This window comes from Podarcis erhardii, assembly GCF_964252035.2.
Source record: "Podarcis erhardii genome assembly, chromosome: 12".
Lineage (NCBI taxonomy): Eukaryota > Metazoa > Chordata > Lepidosauria > Squamata > Lacertidae > Podarcis > Podarcis erhardii.
Genome location: NC_138513.1, coordinates 40239779 through 40259855, shown reverse-complemented (window position 1 = coordinate 40259855; position 20077 = coordinate 40239779). Strand labels below are relative to the sequence as shown.

At 45.9% G+C, this 20077-nt stretch overlaps 1 protein-coding gene across 3 annotated transcripts in view; it reads left to right on the top strand.

Annotated features, from left to right (window-relative positions):
- The first annotated feature begins 10505 nt into the window (after positions 1 to 10505).
- Positions 10506 to 20077, top strand: part of LIMD1 (LIM domain containing 1) — a 40656-nt gene continuing 31084 nt past the window's right edge. The window contains exons 1-3 of one of the 3 annotated variants that reach the window (XM_081882062.1): positions 10506 to 10636; positions 11373 to 11533; positions 11718 to 13218. In XM_081882062.1, coding sequence (XP_081738188.1) covers positions 11739 to 13218 — 1480 coding nt within the window. In that variant the 5' untranslated portion in view covers positions 10506 to 10636; positions 11373 to 11533; positions 11718 to 11738. Of the gene's footprint in view, positions 10637 to 11372; positions 13219 to 20077 lie in introns of all 3 variants that reach the window. The other 2 variants (XM_081882063.1, XM_081882061.1) reach the window with 2 other exon arrangements.

Below are 20077 nucleotides of genomic sequence, written 5' to 3'. Positions count from 1 at the left end.
TGATTGTTGCGTCTTGAGGTGGGAGTGGGATTGTATACTTTCCGCAAACCTGGAAGTGAGTGTTCCAGTTTGCAAACGTTCTTTGGAACCTGAACGTCTGATGGGGCTTCCGTGGCTTCTGTAGCTGCGCCTTGATTTCCGAACATTGTGGAAGTCGAATGGACTTCCGGAAAGGATTCTGTTCGATTTCCAAGGTACCACTGTACTTTGGAAATGATCGTGCGCAAAATGATAATGCGTTGTTATTGCATTCAACCTGATCAGTCCCCATTATGCACCTTTAATCCAAGCCTGCAACATTTCGTTTGCTTGTAAGACACTTTGGGTTGCCCTGGGCAAGAAAAAGCAACTAACAGTTTTAATAATTTCAAAGCAAGAGATAACACATTATAATTGTGCAAACCTAAATATCTGGTAAGTGCTTGAATCCCTCTCGATATCCTAAAAGACGGAAGACTGGCAAAACTCTAAAACAGACTTCTAGGTCAAATGTGAAGCGATGGAGTGTTTTCTGTATTGTCTGTGCATGTATTGTTTTACCCATTGCTGATCTAATCCTTTGTGAACAGGAAGGAAACGTATTTTACATTGTTAACGAAGGCCAAGGGGGTCAGCAAGAGACAGAAAATAAGATGGCTGTTTCCTCCACACAAGTGATGCAACTTTGCAAAGGCTACTCATTCAAGCTCTGTCTGCATGATATGTCAGATGGAGAGAAGGGGGGGCGGGGGAGATGTGCAAAGTGGAGAATGATTCAAAGCAAACAAAAATAGAGGAAATGATTCTACAAGAAGCCAAGGGGTTTTTTTTGTGTGTGGGTGTGGGTGGCGGTTATTTTTTGCTTTTTTGTTTCGAGGTGGGGCAAATTGTGTAACGTCACCCTTCCAGCAAGCCAAGGCAGTTTGCAATCCAATTAATGCTAGGCATGACCTAATTAAAAAGAAACATTTAAAGAGGTCCACTAATTTCAATGGGGCAGGCATACAACCTGGTCCTATGTATCCTTACACAGAAGATGTCCTATCTTGTTCAATGGGGGACTCATTCACAAATCTATTTTTTAAAGCATGACACTTTTCTTTTAAAGGAATAATAGCCGTGGGAACCTGATCCAGCACTGATCTCACTCAGGTTTCCCACTGACAATTCTGGCTGCAAATGTGCAGGAATGAACAGCAATGGGCGGGGTGGGGGGGTGGGGAGAGATATTCAACAGGGAACCTATCCAGAATATGTTGAATTGGGGCCCCACAGTTACATTTCCTTGAAAACAAACATAGCAGCATTAAGCACCCCTTTTTAAAAAGCGGGATTCATGCAATGTTTAATTTGACCCTTAATGAAAAGCAGAACTTTCCTGTTGATCTAAATGGAATTTAAAAGGGTTTACCTAAAGTCCTCCTCTATGCATTTATATGTTACGTGCAGAGACATGTAGCAAAAGCCCAGCGGAGATGCTTTAGATGGGAGAAACTTGAGTTAGGGGAAGGGTTAAAGATACAGCCCTTGTCACTCCAGATCAGCCTTTCCTGAGGCTGCTTTTGCTTTGGCTGGAATGTGCCCAAAATCCTGATTCAAACCTTCAATTTTAACCAGGTGAATATCGGTCCGTACATGCAACACCGGCCAGCATCTAAAGGAAGCGTGAAGCTTCAGGCTTATTTTCCTTGATCTACAGCTTGTCATGCTTTGACAACCTGCTTCTGAACAGAGTATCATTTTGAGATACAGCAAGGATGAGCATGAACAGTTCAAAGTTGACAAAGTTAAGAATTCCAAAGAGCCCAAGCTCTTTGCAAGGTGCTACGCAGCTTTCGTTTTGCCCGTTGGGTTGTTGTATCCATGGTGCCTTAGCCTTAGCAGAAAGCACTTCCCCTCAGCCTCAGGAGAGGGTGATCTGGAGAGACAAATTCTGGGGACCTGGTTTTCCCCAATCCATCTTTCCAACCACTACCCTTTGTCCTCTATCTAGGGAGTTCCTGCAGCTTTTCAGGTGAGATGAAGGGTCTATGTGGTTATGGGAGAAACTGGGTGCAATAAAGGCAAAGCCACCATTGGATATCACCCATCACAGAATAATAATAATTTATTATTTATACCCCACCCATCTGGCTGGGTTTCCCCAGCCACTCTGGGAGGCTCCCAACAAATAATAATAATAATAATAGAAGATAAAACATCAAACATTAAAAACTTCCCTAAACAGGGCTGCCTTCAGATGTCTCCTAAAAGTCAGATAGTTGTTTATAGCATTGTAGAGTTGGAAGGGACCCTAAGGGTCATCTAGTCCAACCCCCGGCAATGCAGGAATCTCAGCTAAAGCATCCATGACAGATGGCTACCCGACCTCTGCTTAAAAACCTTCTGAGTGAGACCATTCCACTGTCAAACAGCTCTTATGGTCAGAAAGTTCTTCTTGATGTTTAGTCGGAATCTCCTTTCTTGCAACTTAAAGCCATTTGTTCGAGTCCTACCCTCCAGAGCAGGAGAAAACAAGCTCGTTCCCTCTTTCATGTGACAGCCTTGAGATATTTGATGATAGCTGTCATATCTCCTCTCAGTCTCCTCTTTTACCCAGCTCCTTCAACCGTTCCTCATAAGGCTTAGTCTTTTGCTTTCTGCTTTCAGCAACCACTCCCGTATAAATAAAAAGGTAAAGGTACCCCTGCCCGTACGGGCCAGTCTTGCCAGACTCTAGGGTTGTGCGCCCATCTCACTTAAGAGGCCGGGGGCCAGCGCTATCTGGAGACACTTCCGAGTCACGTGGCCAGCATGACGAAGCTGCTTTGGTGAACCGGCACCAGCACAGCACACGGAAACGCAGTTGACCTTCCCGCTATAAAGCGGTACCTATTTATCTACTTGCACTTAGGGGTGCTTTCGAACTGCTAGGTGGGCAGGAGCTGGGACCGAACGATGGGAGCTCACCCCGCCGCGGGGATTCGAACCGCCGACCATACGATCGGCAAGCCCTAGGCACTGAGGTTTTACCCACAGCGCCACCCGTGTCCCTGCTCCCGTATAAATAGTCCATAGCAAAACAAGCAAAACCAAAATTAAATATCAAAGTAAAAATATTGTAATGCACACTTCCATGGCATCATGTCACATGCTTAGTGTATCTATAGGACAGACCAGACAAGACACTGGATTACAATTGGAGGCCCTGTTGATTAAAAGGTAATTTAGAAAAAAATAGTCATGAGGGAGAGGATTGGGAGAGAAGGGTTTTTATCCTTTCCCCACATGGCATTTTGCTGTTATAAATTGGGTTGCTTGTCCACACTTCCGCTTGTTCTGTGTTCCACACTTCTGCATAGTTCCAAGCAGCTTTCTGCTTGTTTTGCACTTTCAAGGCATAGGTCCATGCAGTTTTAGGTCACGGGCGGCGCTGTGGTCTAAACCACTGAGCCTCTTGGGCTAGCCGATCTGAAAGTCGGCGGTTCGAATCCCCTCATTGTTCTGTCCCAGTTCTTGCCAACCTAGCAGTTTGAAAGCATACCAGTGCAAGTAGATAAATAGGTACTGCTGTGGCGAGAAGGTAAGCGGCATTTCCATGCACTCTGGTTTCTGTCACGGTGTTCCGTTGAGCCAGAAGTGATCTAGTCATGCTGGCCACATGACCTGGAAAGCTGTCTGTGGACCAACGCCGGCTCCCTCGGCCTGAAAGTGAGATGAGCGCCCCAACCCCATAGTCACCTTTGACTTGACTTAACCATCCAGCGGTCCTTTACCTTTTCCCCTTTACCATGCGGTTTTGCCTTTGGCCCACCGTTTCCCCCAGAAAACCCGATATTTAGCACTAAAATGGAGCAAACATCAAACTGGAGAAAACCCAGTTGTTTGCTCCAGTTCCGCGGTAAACAGCAAGTTTTCCCAAGGGAAAGTGGCAGGGCAGGCGGAAGTCTGGATGAGCCCTAAGTTATACTCAAACCCACCTGGATAACTTTTGGCCTGCTGATTTTGATAAGTCTAAGGTAAAGGGACCCCTGACCATTAGGTCCAGTCATGACCCACTTTGGGGTTGCGGCGCTCATCTCACTCTATAGGCCGAGGGAGCCGGCATACAGCTTCCGGGTCATGTGGCCAGCATGACTAAGCTGCTTCTGGCAAACCAGAGCAGCGCACGGAAACGCCATTTACCTTCCCGCCGGAGCGGTACCTATTTATCTACTTGCACTTTGATGTGCTTTTGAACTGCTAGGTGGGCAGGAGCAGGGACCGAGCAATGGGAGCTCACCCCCATCGTGGGGATTCGAACCGCCAACCTTCTGATAGGCAAGTCCTAGGCTCTGTGGTTTAATCCACAGCGCCACCCGCATCCCTTGATAAGTCTACTCTGAGTAAAACTTAGTTGGATGTGACCCACCTCTTCCCATCACCTGCTGCTATTTGCCCTGTTTGAGCCAGCACCTGTGTCGTGTACCTCTGTATGTTACCAGAGTGAGCAGGTACCTATTTATGGCAACAGCAATTCACCTAAGGAAAACGGCACTGAGAGCATAAGGGTTAGCCCCTCTTTCCTTGAGCGATGGTCCTAGCCCCCAGCCCCCAGCCCCCCAGTCCTTCCTGCTGTTTTATAAAAGGAAGCTCAAGAGACAGGATCTCCATTTTCATCCAATTTGCCTTTCTGTGTGCCCTGATGGTGGCTATTTTTAAACCATGACATGCCCCTGTTCTCCTCAGAGATGTAAAGATCCTCTGTTCGGGTTTTGTGGCAGGGAAGAAAGAAAAGCGTTTCCTGAGCGTTGTGGGGGTGGAGGAGAAGGCATTCCACTTATGGAAGAAGCTTGCTTTCCCTTCCTTATTCTTAGTTGTTTCGGAGTAAGAAAAAAAAAAAAGAATGTGTAATTACTCTACTGCTTGCTTAGTTTTTTTATGTGCATCTTTGAAGAAATCGCTCAGTCTGTGGCATTAGTCCTGCTGCTTTTGTGGAAGAACCAGTTTCTCAATAGAAGCCTTTTATTGCCAAATGCAAATCGCTAAGCCACTCTTGTGTTTGAGTGCCTGGCAATATAATCTCTCTGCCCAATGAAGTAAACACATACAAGAGGAAGTCTGTTGGTGGGTCAGTAGCTTCCTGTTGCTCCTGAAGATTTTCCAATAATTTGTGTGGTATGGGACCTTAGGGGCCACCATGAGCCACACCCGAAACCTGTAGAAGTCCTGATAATTTTTATTTTTATTTATTTAAGTCATTTGTATGTCATGGGCGGGGGGGGGGGGCAAGGTCATGAAAGAAATAAAAAAAATACAACAAATTAAAATAATGAAGATAATGATTGAAAGAATGGGCTTAACTGTGGCTGGAACATAGATTCCATGTTTGTTCTGCCAATAAATAATAAATTACAATGGTTGCAGCATTGTACATTGTTTCTAATGCCTATAATCCTAACAAGTGGATCGCCTAGCAGGGTGGACCATTAAGAGAACCAAGGAAAAAGGGGGCTCTGTGCCAGATGACAAATGAGTGGCACCCCTTCAGATAGTTTGAGGGCAGAGTTTGCTGTTTTCTGAGCAAGAAGCTGGGGGGAGTGTTCAAAACTCTAATTGTTCTAGGCGCATTTTGCGACAAGGAATTACAGCGGTACCTCGGGTTAAGTACTTAATTCGTTCCGGAGGTCTGTTCTTAACCTAAAACTGTTCTTAACCTGAAGCACCACTTTAGCTAATGGGGCCTCCTGCTGCCGCCGCGCCACCGGAGCATGATTTCTGTTCTCATCCTGAAGCACTATTTCTGAGTTAGCGGAGTGTGTAACCTGAAGCGTATGTAACCTGAGGTACATTAGCGCGAGCAGTTTCTGAGCTCTGGGCACCCAAGATTTCAGATTAAAACTGCAGAGTGGAAGGAAAGGAGGGCCTTTTTCTGCCTCCCCATGTCCAGCTGAAGACTGGAGAAGAGACCCACTTAAGAATATTAGGGGGGGTGGGCAGGGGAAGGACTGGACCATGTGAAAAACGAACAAAATATTTTAGCTGCAGTTTATTCATTTTCAGCTTTGTTCTATTGTTATAAACAAAAGTGTGCCTAGACATTCCGTTGTTGCACCCATAACTTAGGTTGAAAGTGCCGTTTAGCTCCTAGCTTTCATATCTCGGTTTCTAACACTGACCCAGAGGCAGGAGTTGTGGCTGTGCGTGGGCTGGCAGTCAGGTATCGGATCAAGTAAACAGGAATTAGAGCCTAGGGGCAGGAGGTGCAGTAATGGGCACGCTGGAGGTAAGAGAACAGGCTGGACAGGTGAAGGGCAGGGTAGGTGCAAGATAAATTCTGTGTTGCGATTTCTTGGAACAAATTGCTCAGACTTGAAGGGCAGGGGTGGCAAGGTGTTAGAAGAAATTGCATGCTTGAAGCTAAAAACAGTAAAGCAGGGAAAGATGTGTTGAGGTTTATAACAGCAGACATTTCTCCTATGTTGGCTGCATTGAACTTTATTAAAACGCCAGGTCTTTTAATGTCAAAATCCATCAGAACTTCTGAAAGATGGTCAACCCTTGCAAACTGCTCAATACCTGTGCGTGCCTTTGGTACTTTCGGGTAAAACTTCACGAAGCATATATGAAGCTTTATGGCAACCTGATTCATCAACCCACCATAATCCTGAATCTTTCTGCTTCTGACAGCTGCTAGTCACTATTTATGCTCTCATGTTTGGCAAGGATAAACTAGGTTTGGAGCTACCTGGCCTTTCCTTTTGGATTGGATTGGAATCCTGGTGGGGTTGTCAGATGAGATGGGGTATCCCTTTCCTATCCTGTCTTCCCTAAGATCATGGGTAGCCAACGTGGCAATTTCCATATGTTGTTGGGACAGAACTCCCATCAACACCGGATAACGGAAACTGTAGTCTTCCAAAATCTAGAGGGCTTCTACCCCTGCTTTGTCATGCTCCTCACAAGCCGGTTTTCTTCTGTCATATGCTATGCTGCTACATCTGTGCACAAAAGTGTTTTGTGTGTGTGTGATGGAAATTGTCCCAAGAACTTTTCAGAGTTGCTTGCAATTGTTGTGTTTGTCTTTATCAGGAAAGGAAAGCCTGCATATATATTTGAGCAGGATCCCTTGTCTAGTGAGGTTTCATTTTAGTTGTGCAGACATCAGCTTCATTTTTTCCACTGAGACAGATTCACAGAGGGCGCTAAACGTCCTCGTGGTTTTCAAGCACAGTCCTGCAGGCAGCTTTGTTCTCTTGACAAATCGGAGCAGGATTAAACCAGGTGGTTGCTGGGTTTTTCCTTCCTTCCCTCCATTATTTGCCATTAGCAATTCTGTGCATAGGAAATTCCTTTGTTCAAAGCCTCAGTCTGATTAATCAGGCAGGTTTCTTAATAAAATCAGTAATGTTTGATTTAAGGGCAGCAATTATTCTGTGAAACAAAATATCACTGAGTAGTACATAGCAGATGGGAAAAATAAACAAGCATGTTTGCACACTGAGCACACTCATAATTTGCTTATATATTGAAGGAAATACTTGCTTTATTTCTCAAAACACGGTTTTATCATCTAGACATGACAGGATCAATTCAGCCATGCCCATATACCACATATGTTTTGGATTACAGCTCGGGCTGCAACCCTAACTCAATTTACCTTGGAGTAAGCTCCACTGAATTCAACTGGACTTCTGAGTAGACATGGTTAGGTTGGAGCTGTTAATTTTTTATCCCTTCCTTTCCTTGTTATCTGATGATGGGCATATGAGCTGACTCAGTTGGAAATCTGTTAAAGAGTGATTGCATTTCTGCGGAATTTGATAAAGGATGCATCGATCATAATGAATATGCACATGGAATCAGCCCATTGCAATATAAGGCATTGTCAATTGTATATTGCATTGTCAATGCAATATACCGGTACTCTTAGTGTTGGTCCCAGCACTGGCCCAATACATTTTGGCACCTGAGGCGAACCAGGAAAGAAGGGATGAGTGAAGATTTGCATCAGGAACAAGGCAGAGCAGGGATCAAGTCAACCTTACTTGATGGTTGAACTGAGAATCAAAGGGTGTCATGGGGGCAAGGAAGGGGCCCGCTCTGAATCGTGCTAAGTATTGATAACCCCCTCCTCCACAAATTTGTCTAATCCTGTTTTAAAGCCATCCAGGTTTGTGGCCATCCACAGTTTGCCTACGTTGCCTGAATAAGTACTTTCTTTTATCTATCCTGAATATTCCAACATTCAGTTTCATTGGATATCTATGAGTTCTACTATTATGAGACAGAAAAACTGTTCTCTAGCCACTAGGGAATCAAGCATGTAGACAGAATGTGAGGGAAACACAGGGCTTTCTTGCTATAGACAGAATGCATTCAGAACATTTTGTCTGATGCTTTGTACTTGGCAAAATGTCATGTCCATAAAAATAAAAGTACAAGGGAATATGGGAACCAGCCAAAAGAATAACGAGAACGTAGGTGACCTAGTCATTCAAATCTCTGCTCAGCTTTGCACAAGTAACGCTCACAGCTCCCTAGTATGTAAAATGTGGATATCTCAATACAATCCTGTACCTGTCTACCCAGAAGTAAGTCCCACTGACTTTAAGGGGACTCAGCTTCATGTGTGACTATAGAATTGCAGCCTTAATGACCTGCCATACATGTTTCTTTTCAGAAAAACCTACAGAGCACTTTTTCTAATTAAAGTTCCTGTAGAAATAATAGGTAAACAGAAAACAGATTCAGGGCTGTCATACTGAGAGCTTAGTTTGGCATATTCAAGTCTTCTTTGGGCAAATGAAAATTCTCTGTTTTATTTGTGATTTGTGATTTGTTTTAACCTAGTTTTTAGGGAAAATATTAAATGATTTGTTTGTATTTTTGCTGGGTTTACATAAAGCACATGGAGATCCTTTTACTGAATTGAAGATTATAATATTTTTATTATAAATAAAAACATATATTTGTGCTGACAGCAAGCCCTGGTGGGAGCAGCTGTACTAGAGTTCCCATTTTGGGCAGGGAACAATCAAGAGGTTCCTAGTTGTTCCTTTGCATCCATGTCTCTACCTACCCCACACCTGAAGTCACATATCAATGACATCAGCTGTAGGGCAGGTGAGCAGTTTGGGAAAAATGGCCTCATGGGCCAAATTGGGGCTTGTGCCAGTCCTAACTTGGTCCATAGGCTCGAGGGTCCCTGCTTCTCTTTTAAGGAATGAAAGCTTTACCAGTTACTATAAACTGAAGCAGTGTGAATTATAATGACTTGGGCATGACTTGGATGGCAGCATGTGCCCCAGGGACTTCCAAAAGAGACACTAACGTCTCTTCACACTCCATGAACAATATGTGCTGCTCCTGGTGGTGTCAGGTTGCGCACAACTCACTTCCACAAAACAGCATGCTCAACACAAGACCTTGGTGGACCGTCATCTTGGTCTTGGTCCTTAGCTTCATATTCACCTATACCCTTTTGCAGGGCTATTTTTCTAGAAAAAGAGGTGCTCACGACAGACTTATCCCTTGTTCTCTTAGAAAGGCAATGGCACTCACCTGAGAGGTGCAGGAGCTGAGCTCCAGCTGGGAAAAAAACACCCTGCCCTTTTGGATTTGGAAGTCAGTGCAACTAATTCTGCACCCACAAAAATGCTGTTTATGGATAGGAAAACGCAAGGGAAGGAGCAAGGGAAGGAAGCATTACTTGCATGTGCATAAAAGCGGTGCCTTGTTAGTGCAGTGGTTCTCAAACTTTGTTCTCTGGGCCAAACTTTTGGAATATTTATTTATGTACAGTATTTATTTAATTTAGATACCGCCCTAAACCCCGGGGGTCTCAGAGCAGTGCACAGAATAAAATCAAGATATAAAACCACAAAATAAACAATAAAAAAAACCAAATAACGCCCCCAAAAACACATTTTAAGAGGGCATAGGGTTTTTAATTGAATTTATATAATAAAAATCTACTTGCGCCACACCAATTAAAAAATTATTATTATTGATAAGAAATACATTGGAAAACAGGAACAACTCCTAGCATTGACCTGGGACTGTCTACAGTTATCCCTTGGTGCTCTCGGCTCTCATTTTGGAAAGATACCTATCCATATTCGGAGTGACGCGAGACATGTTTCAACTGCACTGACATGTTTAAACGTTTCTTTAGTTGTCCTTGATAGTATTTCGGGACGGGCACTGAGAACCGTTTTCTGTGCTGGCTCCGAGTAAATCACCCCCGGCTGGAGGCTGCAAGCGCTGGGAAGGGAGAGCAGGGCGCTTTGGGTCCCGCTCCAGCTCCAGCGCTGCCTAACCCGGGTGTCCCTCGCTCCCTCTTTCCCTTTCAACCACGTTGCAAAGACCTGTTCGCAACTCCTCCCCGCCGGCCTGGGCTCCTCCTCCTCCTCCTCCTCCTCCCGCCGCCGCCTCCTCCTCCTCTAGCCTGGCACGGGAAGGCGAGGGGTTGTGGAGCGAGCGAGAAAGGGAAGAGGAGGAGGCCGGAGTGCCTCGGCGGCCCGAAAAGAGCGGCGCCTCGGAAGGGAGGAAGGAAACCTCGCCACGGCCCTTGGCGAAGGAGAAGCAGCGCGCCGTCCTCCCCGCTAGCGCAGCCGCGAGAGCTGGGGGGGCGGGGGGGGGGAAGGAAGGCGAGAAGCTCGTCTCCCCCCGCAGAGCAGGCGGAGTCCGCCCTCGGGTGAGTGAGTCAGGCGGAGAAGCACCGCGGCAAAGGGTTGGCGCTGCCCGCTGCCTGCGCGCAAACTAGCAAGCGAGCAGAACTTCCGCGCGTAAAAAGTTTGCGCGTAAAAGGGTCTGCGCGCGCGCTGCTCCAAGTGGCCTCTTTCTCCCCCCCCCCCCACGCGAGGGAGCGGGAAGGAGGGGGACATTCTTGAGGAAGGCGGGGTGGCGAGGAGAGAAATCTCCTTTTCCAAGTTTGAGTCGGGTTGGGTGGGCGGCGAAGGAGTGGCGAAGGTTTCCCCTCTGCTTTGGCGGGGCCGGAATCTGGAAAGCGCGCGTTTCCTTCCTTCCTTCCTTCCTCCACAGTGGATAGGAACCTGCGCGCGGCTTCCCCGGAGCTGCTCCTGTTTCCTCTGGTTGGAGGGCTTTTCCTGTTTACTCCACGCGCGCGGCGACCCCGTGGGAACCCCAGAGTCTCGCAAGGTTGGAAGGGACCCCCCACCCGCAGGGTCATCTAGTCTAACCCCCTGCAATGCAGGAATCTCAACCAAAAGCATGCACGAGAGATCCTCTGTTTAGAAACTTCCTTGCACCACCCTGACCTGACCCCAAAAAACACTTGCCGACCCACAGTTTGTCTGCCCCCAAGGTTAGCCCAAGAGGTAATCTCCTCTGGCAGTAGCAGGGGAGAGAATGAGTAAGTTTTGGTGAGATTTGCGCTAAAACACCCCTTTGTCCTCTATTTATTATTTCAGTGTTTTCCACCAAAGTGAATAAAAGCCGGGGAAGCCTGAAGAAGCATTTCTGTCAGATTAAAGCACAAAGAATTGGATCTTGCCATTTTTTGGGGGGGATACCCTCTGCAATTAAAAGTTATCTTGTATAACCTGAGGAAGAGGAAATGTTTTAAGAACAGGTTTGGGGACCTGTGTTATTGTTGTTTTTCTACTTTTTCTCATAAAATATATTAATTAAATTAGTTTTACATGGGATGTTTTGGATGCCTTAAGTAGCCCCATTGGTTGCTGAGTGGAAATCTTGAGCTGACTTGAGCACTTAAAATACCATCGCTTTGGTTTTTCCATCCTGCTTCTTTGTAGGCACAAGTGAATCTTTACAAAATGGACAAATACGATGACTTGGGTCTGGAGGCAAGTAAATTTATAGAAGATCTCAATATGTATGAAGCCTCCAAAGATGGGCTCTTTCGAGTAGACAAAGCGGTTGGGAACAACCCAGAATTTGAAGAAACGAGGAGGGTTTTTGCTACCAAAATGGCCAAAATTCACCTTCAGAAACAGCGAGAACAAGAGGAATTGGTGAACTCAGCCTCGGGGGCTCCAAATGGCGGGGCTGGTTTTGGCATTCAGCATCTGCTCCCAGGCCACCCTGTGGCTAGAAGCACTGCAGGAACAAATAAACTGCATTCAGTAGAAAATATAGCAAAGCCCCCTCTGGCTACACCGTCAACCGTGTGTGCAGGCCATCAACTTGCCTTCCCAAACCAGCCCCAAGCGCATGCTGACGGAGAGCGAACAAAGCTATACCAGGATGACAAGAGGTCCAGCGATGATTACGGATACAGTGAAAGTCTTGGGGGCTCAGACGTTTCTGGAGGACATAGTTATCAGAGAGCAGGTCAGCTGAACCCATGTAATCCTAAAACATCTTTTTGTTCTCTTTCTCATGAGGAGCCCAATAACAGTGATAACCGGGCAAGCCTTCAAAGTTGGGGAAGAGATGCTGGCAAGTTTTCCAGCCCGAAATCCAGCCTGGGCCCCCATTTATGGTCCAACGTTAATCATGACGAGTCGTTGCAGAGAAGTCCTACAAAACCTCAGGCAGATCTCCATTCATACCAGCAGCCACGAAACTCCTCCTACAGGTCTTCAGAAAGCGGGTATGGAAGTCAGGAAAGCAGTGGCGAAGGCCCGGGGCTTAGCCAAAGCTATGAGCCGAATCCAGGTTGCCCGAGATCGTCGTCTTTCTCTAAGGCCTGTACCCCGTTGTCCTCTTCCACTGGGTTTGGTGATGAGTTGCCTGCAGAATATTCGCAGCAGAGGTCTCCATCGTTCTCTGGACGCTCTTCCAATCGATCTGATGATTTTAACCCAAACTGTGGCATGGAATTGTGGGCTTCTGGTACTCCAAACAAAAGCAATGGCAATATTCAGTCGAGGCATAGTGACAGTACTCAGCCTTCAGTTTCCGGCCTCCTTCCTGCTCCCCTACCTCCAAGTGTAGATTATCAACAAACTAACACTCATCCGAAATCGACAGGTCATTTTGTAGTCCACGGTCAAAATCACAGGCTCAATTGTGCTGGGTCTGGCATGAGTCCCGAGCAGAATTCCATCTGCTCAACATCTCATGGGCCAATGATTTCTGATGTTCCGAAATCTCCTTTTAAAGAGGGCACCGCCACTCTGCGGCATGACTCTGGTCACCAAGAAACCACCGCTTCTGCAAAAATAAAGCTACCCTGCCAGACACTCCTTCCTCAGCAGGAACAGGGTCCATCCTCAGCTGAATTAAAATTAGAAGCTCTTACCCAGCGCCTGGAGCAGGAGATGGATGTTTGTCCAAAGGTTGACTACTTTGGTAGGTATATGTGTTCTTACACTTAACAGCGCATTGGTTTTTTATTTATATGTTCATTGATAAAAGCTACAGTATTTTGCACCTGCAGGCATATTTCTTGTGTTGTTCTTTTCAGTGTCAGTAATCATGGGGAGCAGCTAATACTTTTCAAATTATGTTTACCAAAAGCTACAATTTTAATATAAAAACTTCAGTAGAAAATGATAAGCTAGAGAAAAAGGGAATGGAAAGCGTATTTTAGAAGCAAGTTGATATACCAATTTTAATGTCTCAGTGGCTGCAGTTAATTTATGCTGTGTGTCGGATTATAGCTATTATTATTTTAATCACTGGCTTTAAAATAATCTGATGGCGAAATTGATTAAATAGTGTTTCGTTCTCGCCCCGAAAAGGCTGACTAGGTTTGTCCAAAGCAGTTGCCGGTTTGGGTGACAACCTGGAAAAATGCTGTGTGAAAGAAACTGGCCGATTGTAAGTGGCCTTTAGTTCCATGGAAGTGAATTAAGGATCATGGCACCAAGGCCACATAATATTGTATCTTGTACAATACTGTATTGCTTTTAAGCTGTATTCTGTTCAGGCAACCAAGCTCATCATCCAGTGAACCCAAAAGTACTGGGATTTAAGAAGAATTGTTGGGAAATTGTCCCTCGCTGGCAACTAACTTGTGGGTCGCTCTGAACGGTTGATGGGGCAAGGAGTCAAGTCTCATCCCTTCCACTCTGTTACCAAGGAAAGTGACTACCTCTCATGCTCCCCACTCTCTGGAAGAGGTTGGGTGATATAGAACAATAGAAATGGGTCAGCATGTAAACTGAGAATGCTCCCCAGAGAGGGTGCCCTTTTGAACGAACCCGAGACTTTGTGTATGGGGCAGCCAGCTGGGCCAAAAAGGATTCTGTGGGGCCCTTTCATGACGCATGTCCCTTGCCTTGTTCTTCTGCAGCCTCTCACATGCAAGAGGACTTGCTTGCTCCCTTGCCAGTAGACCAGCTGAGTGTGCCCAGTTAGATTCAGTGCCCAGGCTGCCACTTGTTGAACCACAGGTTAAAGAAGTAATTGGGCCGTTGGCTCGCCTTACTTAGTCGTCCTTCTTTGTTTTCTACTAGCAGGTGCTCAGCATATTTGGTGTTTTCTCATTAGGGTGCGTTCTTGAGGAGGCTTTAAATCTGTTATCATGGTATGCTCATTATGCAATTCTGACAGTAGTAGCTTATGTATTTTTCCATTTACTTCTTTGCCAGGTGGGGCACTGACCTTTAGAGTAGCTGAACAGCAGGCCTGTAGCTTAATGAGTAGAGGTTACCCATATGATTGCAAACGGTGCTGGCTTTATTGAAAACGGGAGATAATTTTGCCACTAATTATGCATGCCTCTTTTACTTTTCCAGTGGTAAATCGTAGGGCTAGGTGTCCCAATTATAACAGCATCAGTACAGTGAATCCATCGCTCTTCTATCTTACTTGATTCTTACATTTAAAAAGCTTCCAAGAGCGTGCAGATAAGAGAACGTCACATTGCTACTTACATTTTTTTCTAGCCTTACGGTTGCTGTCACTTAACAGGGATATGGTAGGCCAGGGCAGTGGCATAGCGAGGGCTGCCAGTACCCGGGGACCATGCGGAGGGGTGGGTGGGAGGGTGCACATTCAACTGCCTAATGGTGTTCATGTCACCCAGGAGATTGCAGCCACAGAGGTAAGAAAAGAAGAGTTATTCTATTATCTGCAGAGGTCTCTGACTGCTTTGCATGGAGAAGCCGTTTTCAGTGGAGCCCAGCAATGGAAGCGTACAGCTGTGTTGAGGCTGTGTTGAAATTTTGTGCCCCTAACAATTTTTGCACACTATTGGGCCCTCCACACTATTGGGCCAGGGTAGCCAACATGTTGTCCTCCAGATGTTGGACTACAGGCCCTATCAGGCCCAGCTACCATGGCCAGTGGTACCAGATGATGGGAGATGTGATCCAACAGCTTCTGTTTCTGAAAGCATGTAATTCCTGCTCTATAATTGCCAGGAAGGTTCAACAAATCATTTTCTTGAGCATAAAAATAGCCTTCTTGGGTCGGCCCAAGGTTTGTCATCGTCTCCAGCATTCTGTGGCAAGCTGGATTGTGTCTAGCAGTTCACAAGTGGACCATGACAGTAGAAGTCTTTCCCTGTGGTCTCCAGCTGTAGACCTGTGTTGTTAATGCCACATGATAGATGGAGAGGCCAGTCAGTTAGCTTGAGATTTAAATTTAGGATTTCCCTGCACATAGGTTAATGTTCATAACCACTATGCTACACCAGCTTTCTTTTGGTGATGGACTCAAAAAAAAATTTTTTTTAGTATTAAGACAAAATAGTTCTTATCTCAGGAAGATGCTAAATTGTAATTGGGAGGTTTGTGGGGCTGCACAGTTTAGCTCTTGTCTAGGTAAAATTGAAACTAGGGCATACCAGATTAGGCAAGGACTGTGATTTAATATTCTTAGTTATTTCCTAGAACCATTAATGGTAGGCTAGGCCCCAGTTCACACAGTTGCTTTGGGATTTTACTTTTTCATGCAGTTGCTCATCTATGCTGAGGTTTGGTTGTTTTTTGGGGGCGCAGCAAGCTGAAAAATTGTCCTGAGCGCAAGATGCAGTTGTTTCAGACAGTCTTCTTTCTAATCATGGGCATGATGCAATCTGCGCAGAATAAGAATCACCTGGCGTCAAGAAGTGGTCATGTGAGCTGTATTTTGGATTTTGCTTTTCTAAGGAGTGAAGCTACACGTTGTGTGGAAACCAGTCAGGCTGAATGACAGTGTATAAATGTGCTCCAGAGAAATAGACGTGTACCAATATAGCACGTCTAAACTTGGGGAGTGAGTTTTGACTTCTGCCCTTCACTAAATAGCATTGCGAGCGGAATACTTTGATCTCCCTGAAAGCATGTAATGAAACACAATAGTAATTTTGGCAACAGAAGGTCTAGACAGTGGGTGTGTAAGATTATTTTAATTAATGTACTTGTGGGAAAGAGGAAAGCTGAGGCTACTTCAAGTCCCCTTGGAATCCAATAATAGACCCCCACCACCTTAGGAAAAGCCTGAGAAGGATGTAGGGGGCAGCGTCACTGACGAAATATTAGAGAATGTATACAGTTGACTCCAGGCCTCTTCCAACATAAGGCTTTGCTCTATAGGACTATTTTCAGAACGATTCTGCCAAAGGAAAGAGCATGGGAAACATTCTTTTGGAATTGAAATCCTCTTTGTGTTTGTTTGTTTTCTGGAGCTGCAAAGAATGCAATATCTTGATCGCACTCTCTCTCTCTTTTTTCTTCCCTGGTGCTGGGTGGGGAATCCACATACATTTAATTTCTGGAAGAATATTTTCTGTGGCTAGGTTCCAGACATGAATGGCAGGACTCTTTGCATCCACAGAAGTCTTTTGATCCAGAGAAGGAATGCCAGTGGCGGAGTAGTCGATGTCCGCTCATTTTCCCCACCCCTGTGCCCCCTAAAAATGTGCTCCTGAGAGTTGGAGCAGCCTCAAAGGCAGTGCTGGAGGCTGCAGGTGGGAGTGGCAAAAATGGCCTTTCTGCTCTGCCCTTCTTGTGCTTTCCTGAGCAGAACTCCACTAATGGGATGCTACTGCTGGGGGCGGGGTCTGGATCCAACCCAATGTGTACTTTTCTGGTCTAGTAATTCTAAAGGCACACCCATGAAGAAAATGTAACGTAGGAATTGCTTCCTGATGACATATATTTGCATGGAATACACTGGGAAATTCGTCGCTGTAGAATATTGTGTCCCCACCCCTTTAATCTCCTGATAGTTATTTAAGTGTAAGTGGCAGAATTGGTTTTGAACACGATAGGAGCATTGAGTTATCCAGAGCTTTGGTGTATGTTGCACATGTGGGAATTTTCAGAGCAAGCCTAGTTTACTCATTCTACAAGTGCAAGTGTGTGTGCAGCAATTGCATCCTAGTTTGTGAAAATCAGGAAATGGAAACATGAGTGGTATGAAAGTCGTAGCTGAAATGATTTAACAACAACAATTTATTTACAGTGGCAGAGGAAGGGGGTGCGGGGTGTGTGATCCACCCTGGGTGTCAACACTGGGGTGTGTGTGACAAAATGACAAAAATGTGAGTTTAAAAAAATAATTTAAAAAATTGGGATCACGAAACTTTTTAGTTCAATCAACACGCGTAACTAAACGTGGCTGGCACTGGGCGCCACACCGTGGGGGGCTGGCACTTACCGTGGGGCCTGCAGCATGCCTAAGCCACGCATCTCTCCTGGGAGTGACATGGTGGCTTGGGCACCTGCAGGCTCCTTGCTGCCTAAAACGGCAGTGTTGGGCTTGTGTCTGCCCACCGCCTCTCCCTCAGCCTCCCTACAGCTGAGGGGGAGGTAGCAGTGAGGCTCCACGTCCCATGGGCAGCTCGCCCTGCCCCTGGCTGCGGGTTGCGCACACCGCAATCGGGTGCTCAAGCGGCTAGCTACGCCGCTGATTATTTATACCCCACCCATCTGGCTGGGTTTCCCCAGCTACTCTGGGCAGCTCCCAACAGAACATTAAAAACATGATAAAACATCAAACATTAAAAACTTCCCTAAACAGGGCTGTCTTCAGATGGCTTCTAAAAGTCAGATACAGTGATACCTCATGTTACAGACACTTCAAGTTACAGATGTTTCAGGTTACAGACTCCACTAACTCAGAAATAGCACCTCGGGTTAAGAACTTTGCTTCAGGATGAGAGCAGAAATCACGCGGCGGCAGCGGGAGGCCCCATTAGCTAAAGTGGTACCTCAGGTTAAGAACAGTTTCAGGTTAAGAACGGACCTCCAGAACGAATTAAGGTCTTAACCCGAGGTACCACTGTAGTTGTTTATTTCCTTGACATCTGATAGGAGGGCGGGTGCCACTACCAAGAAGGCCCTCTGCCTGGTTCCCTGTAACTTCGCTTCTCGCAGGGAGGGAATTGCCAGAAGGCACTCGGAGCTGGACCTCAGTGTCCAGGCTGTACAATGGGGGTGGAGACGCTCCTTCAGGTATACCTGGCTGAGGCTGTTTAGGGCTTTAAAGGTCAGCACCAACACTTTGAATTGTGCTCAGAAACGTACTGGGATCCAGTGTAGGTCTTTCAGGACCGGAGTGATGTGGTCTCGGCAGCCACTCCCAGTCACCAGTCTAAATGCTGCCGCATTTTAGCTTTTATTAGTGTGTTAGTTGCAAAAGGCAACACATTTGAAAACAGTAGTTTTGTATCTTGCCAGCATCCCTTTTTAACTCTTAGATGGTTTTTATTTGGAACTAAAGATAGGAAGAGAATGGGGTGGGGAAAACTTCTGCTCCCCTGTCAACATTTACTTCCCACAATCTTGTGAAAAACCAGAGTTTAAGGTATATTTCTGTGTAAACACACACGCAGTCTGATCCAAAGAATATTTGAGATGCAAACAATTTCTTTTGAGGTCTAGCATGCTAAAACTACCTGCCAGTTCAGCTGCAACACACACATGCATGATAAACCCTGTGTGGTAGGGCAAAAGGATGGAAACGCCAAATGAAGTCAAGGTTTTTGATGACTGGGTTAGAAGAAAGAACCACGGTTCGTTCTTGTGTGATATGGGCTGCTTTGTTGTCGTTTTCATAAAAGTCCTGCAAGAAGGCTTGTAAGAGAGGATTTATGGAACTAGTTGGCTCAGCACTTGGAGCAGGGGTCAGCAGACTTTTTCAGCAGGGGGCTGGTCCACTCTCCCCCAGACCTTGTGGGGGGCTGGACTGAGAAGGCCCAATCGCCTTCTCAATCCGGCCTATGGACGGTCCGGGAATCAGTGTGTTTTAACATGAGTAGAATGTGTCCTTTTATTTAAAATGCACCTCTGTGTTATTTGTGGGGCATAGGAATTTGTTCATCCCCCCCCCCAATAAAAATATAGTCCGGCCCCCCACAAGGTCTGAGGGACAGTGGACCGGCCCCCTGCTGAAAAAGGTTGCTGACCCCTCCTCTAGCACACTCACTGCCTGTAGAATTCTGTCGGTGATATTTTATCTGCACAATCAGAATGAGTTTCAGGAACCCAAAAGTTGTATTGAAAAATACAACTTTCGAGCCGTCTGGCTCAAAAATGGCAACAAGGCATTCTGTTTTGGCAACTGTAACCCTGGTTTAACCAGCCATTTGGCACCTAGCTTATATATCCGAGTTCCTAACACTGGCTCCAATGTAATGTCTAGGTGCTGTCCCCCCCCCCCCCAATTGGGATTTTTAAAAAAAATATTTTTATTTGTTGCATTTTTCTGTACCAATTCCTATTTTGAAGAATAAAATTCAAAGCGGTTTGCAACACATTAAAGCATTAAAAAATCCCAATCCAGAATAAAACTAATTCAAGCTTTTTTAAAAAAAAAAATTCAGATCCTTCTTTAAGTGACATTTTGCCTTCCACAATTGGCAACCAGAGATTGCCATGTGGTTGCAATTGGACCCGCACCAATCACAAAATGTGCCTGGCACCTGGCTAATTTCGAACACTGGCCCTGCCTATTCTTAGCCAATCTTAAAGGTGAAGGTAAAGGTACCCCTGACCGACTCTGGGGTTGCGCGCTCATCTCGCTTAAGAGGCCGGGAGCCAGCGCTGTCCAAAGACACTTCCGGGTCACGTGGCCAGCGTGACGAAGCTGCTCTGGCGAGCCAGCACCAGCACAGCACACGGAAACACCATTTACCTTCCCGCTATAAAGCGGTACCTATTTATCTAGCCAATCTTACCTTTGTTTAAACCAGGGGTGCCCCAACTTTTTTTCAAAGAGGGCCAGATTTGATGAAGTGAACATTCGTGAGGGCCGACCAAAGTTGCTGAGCTTTTTT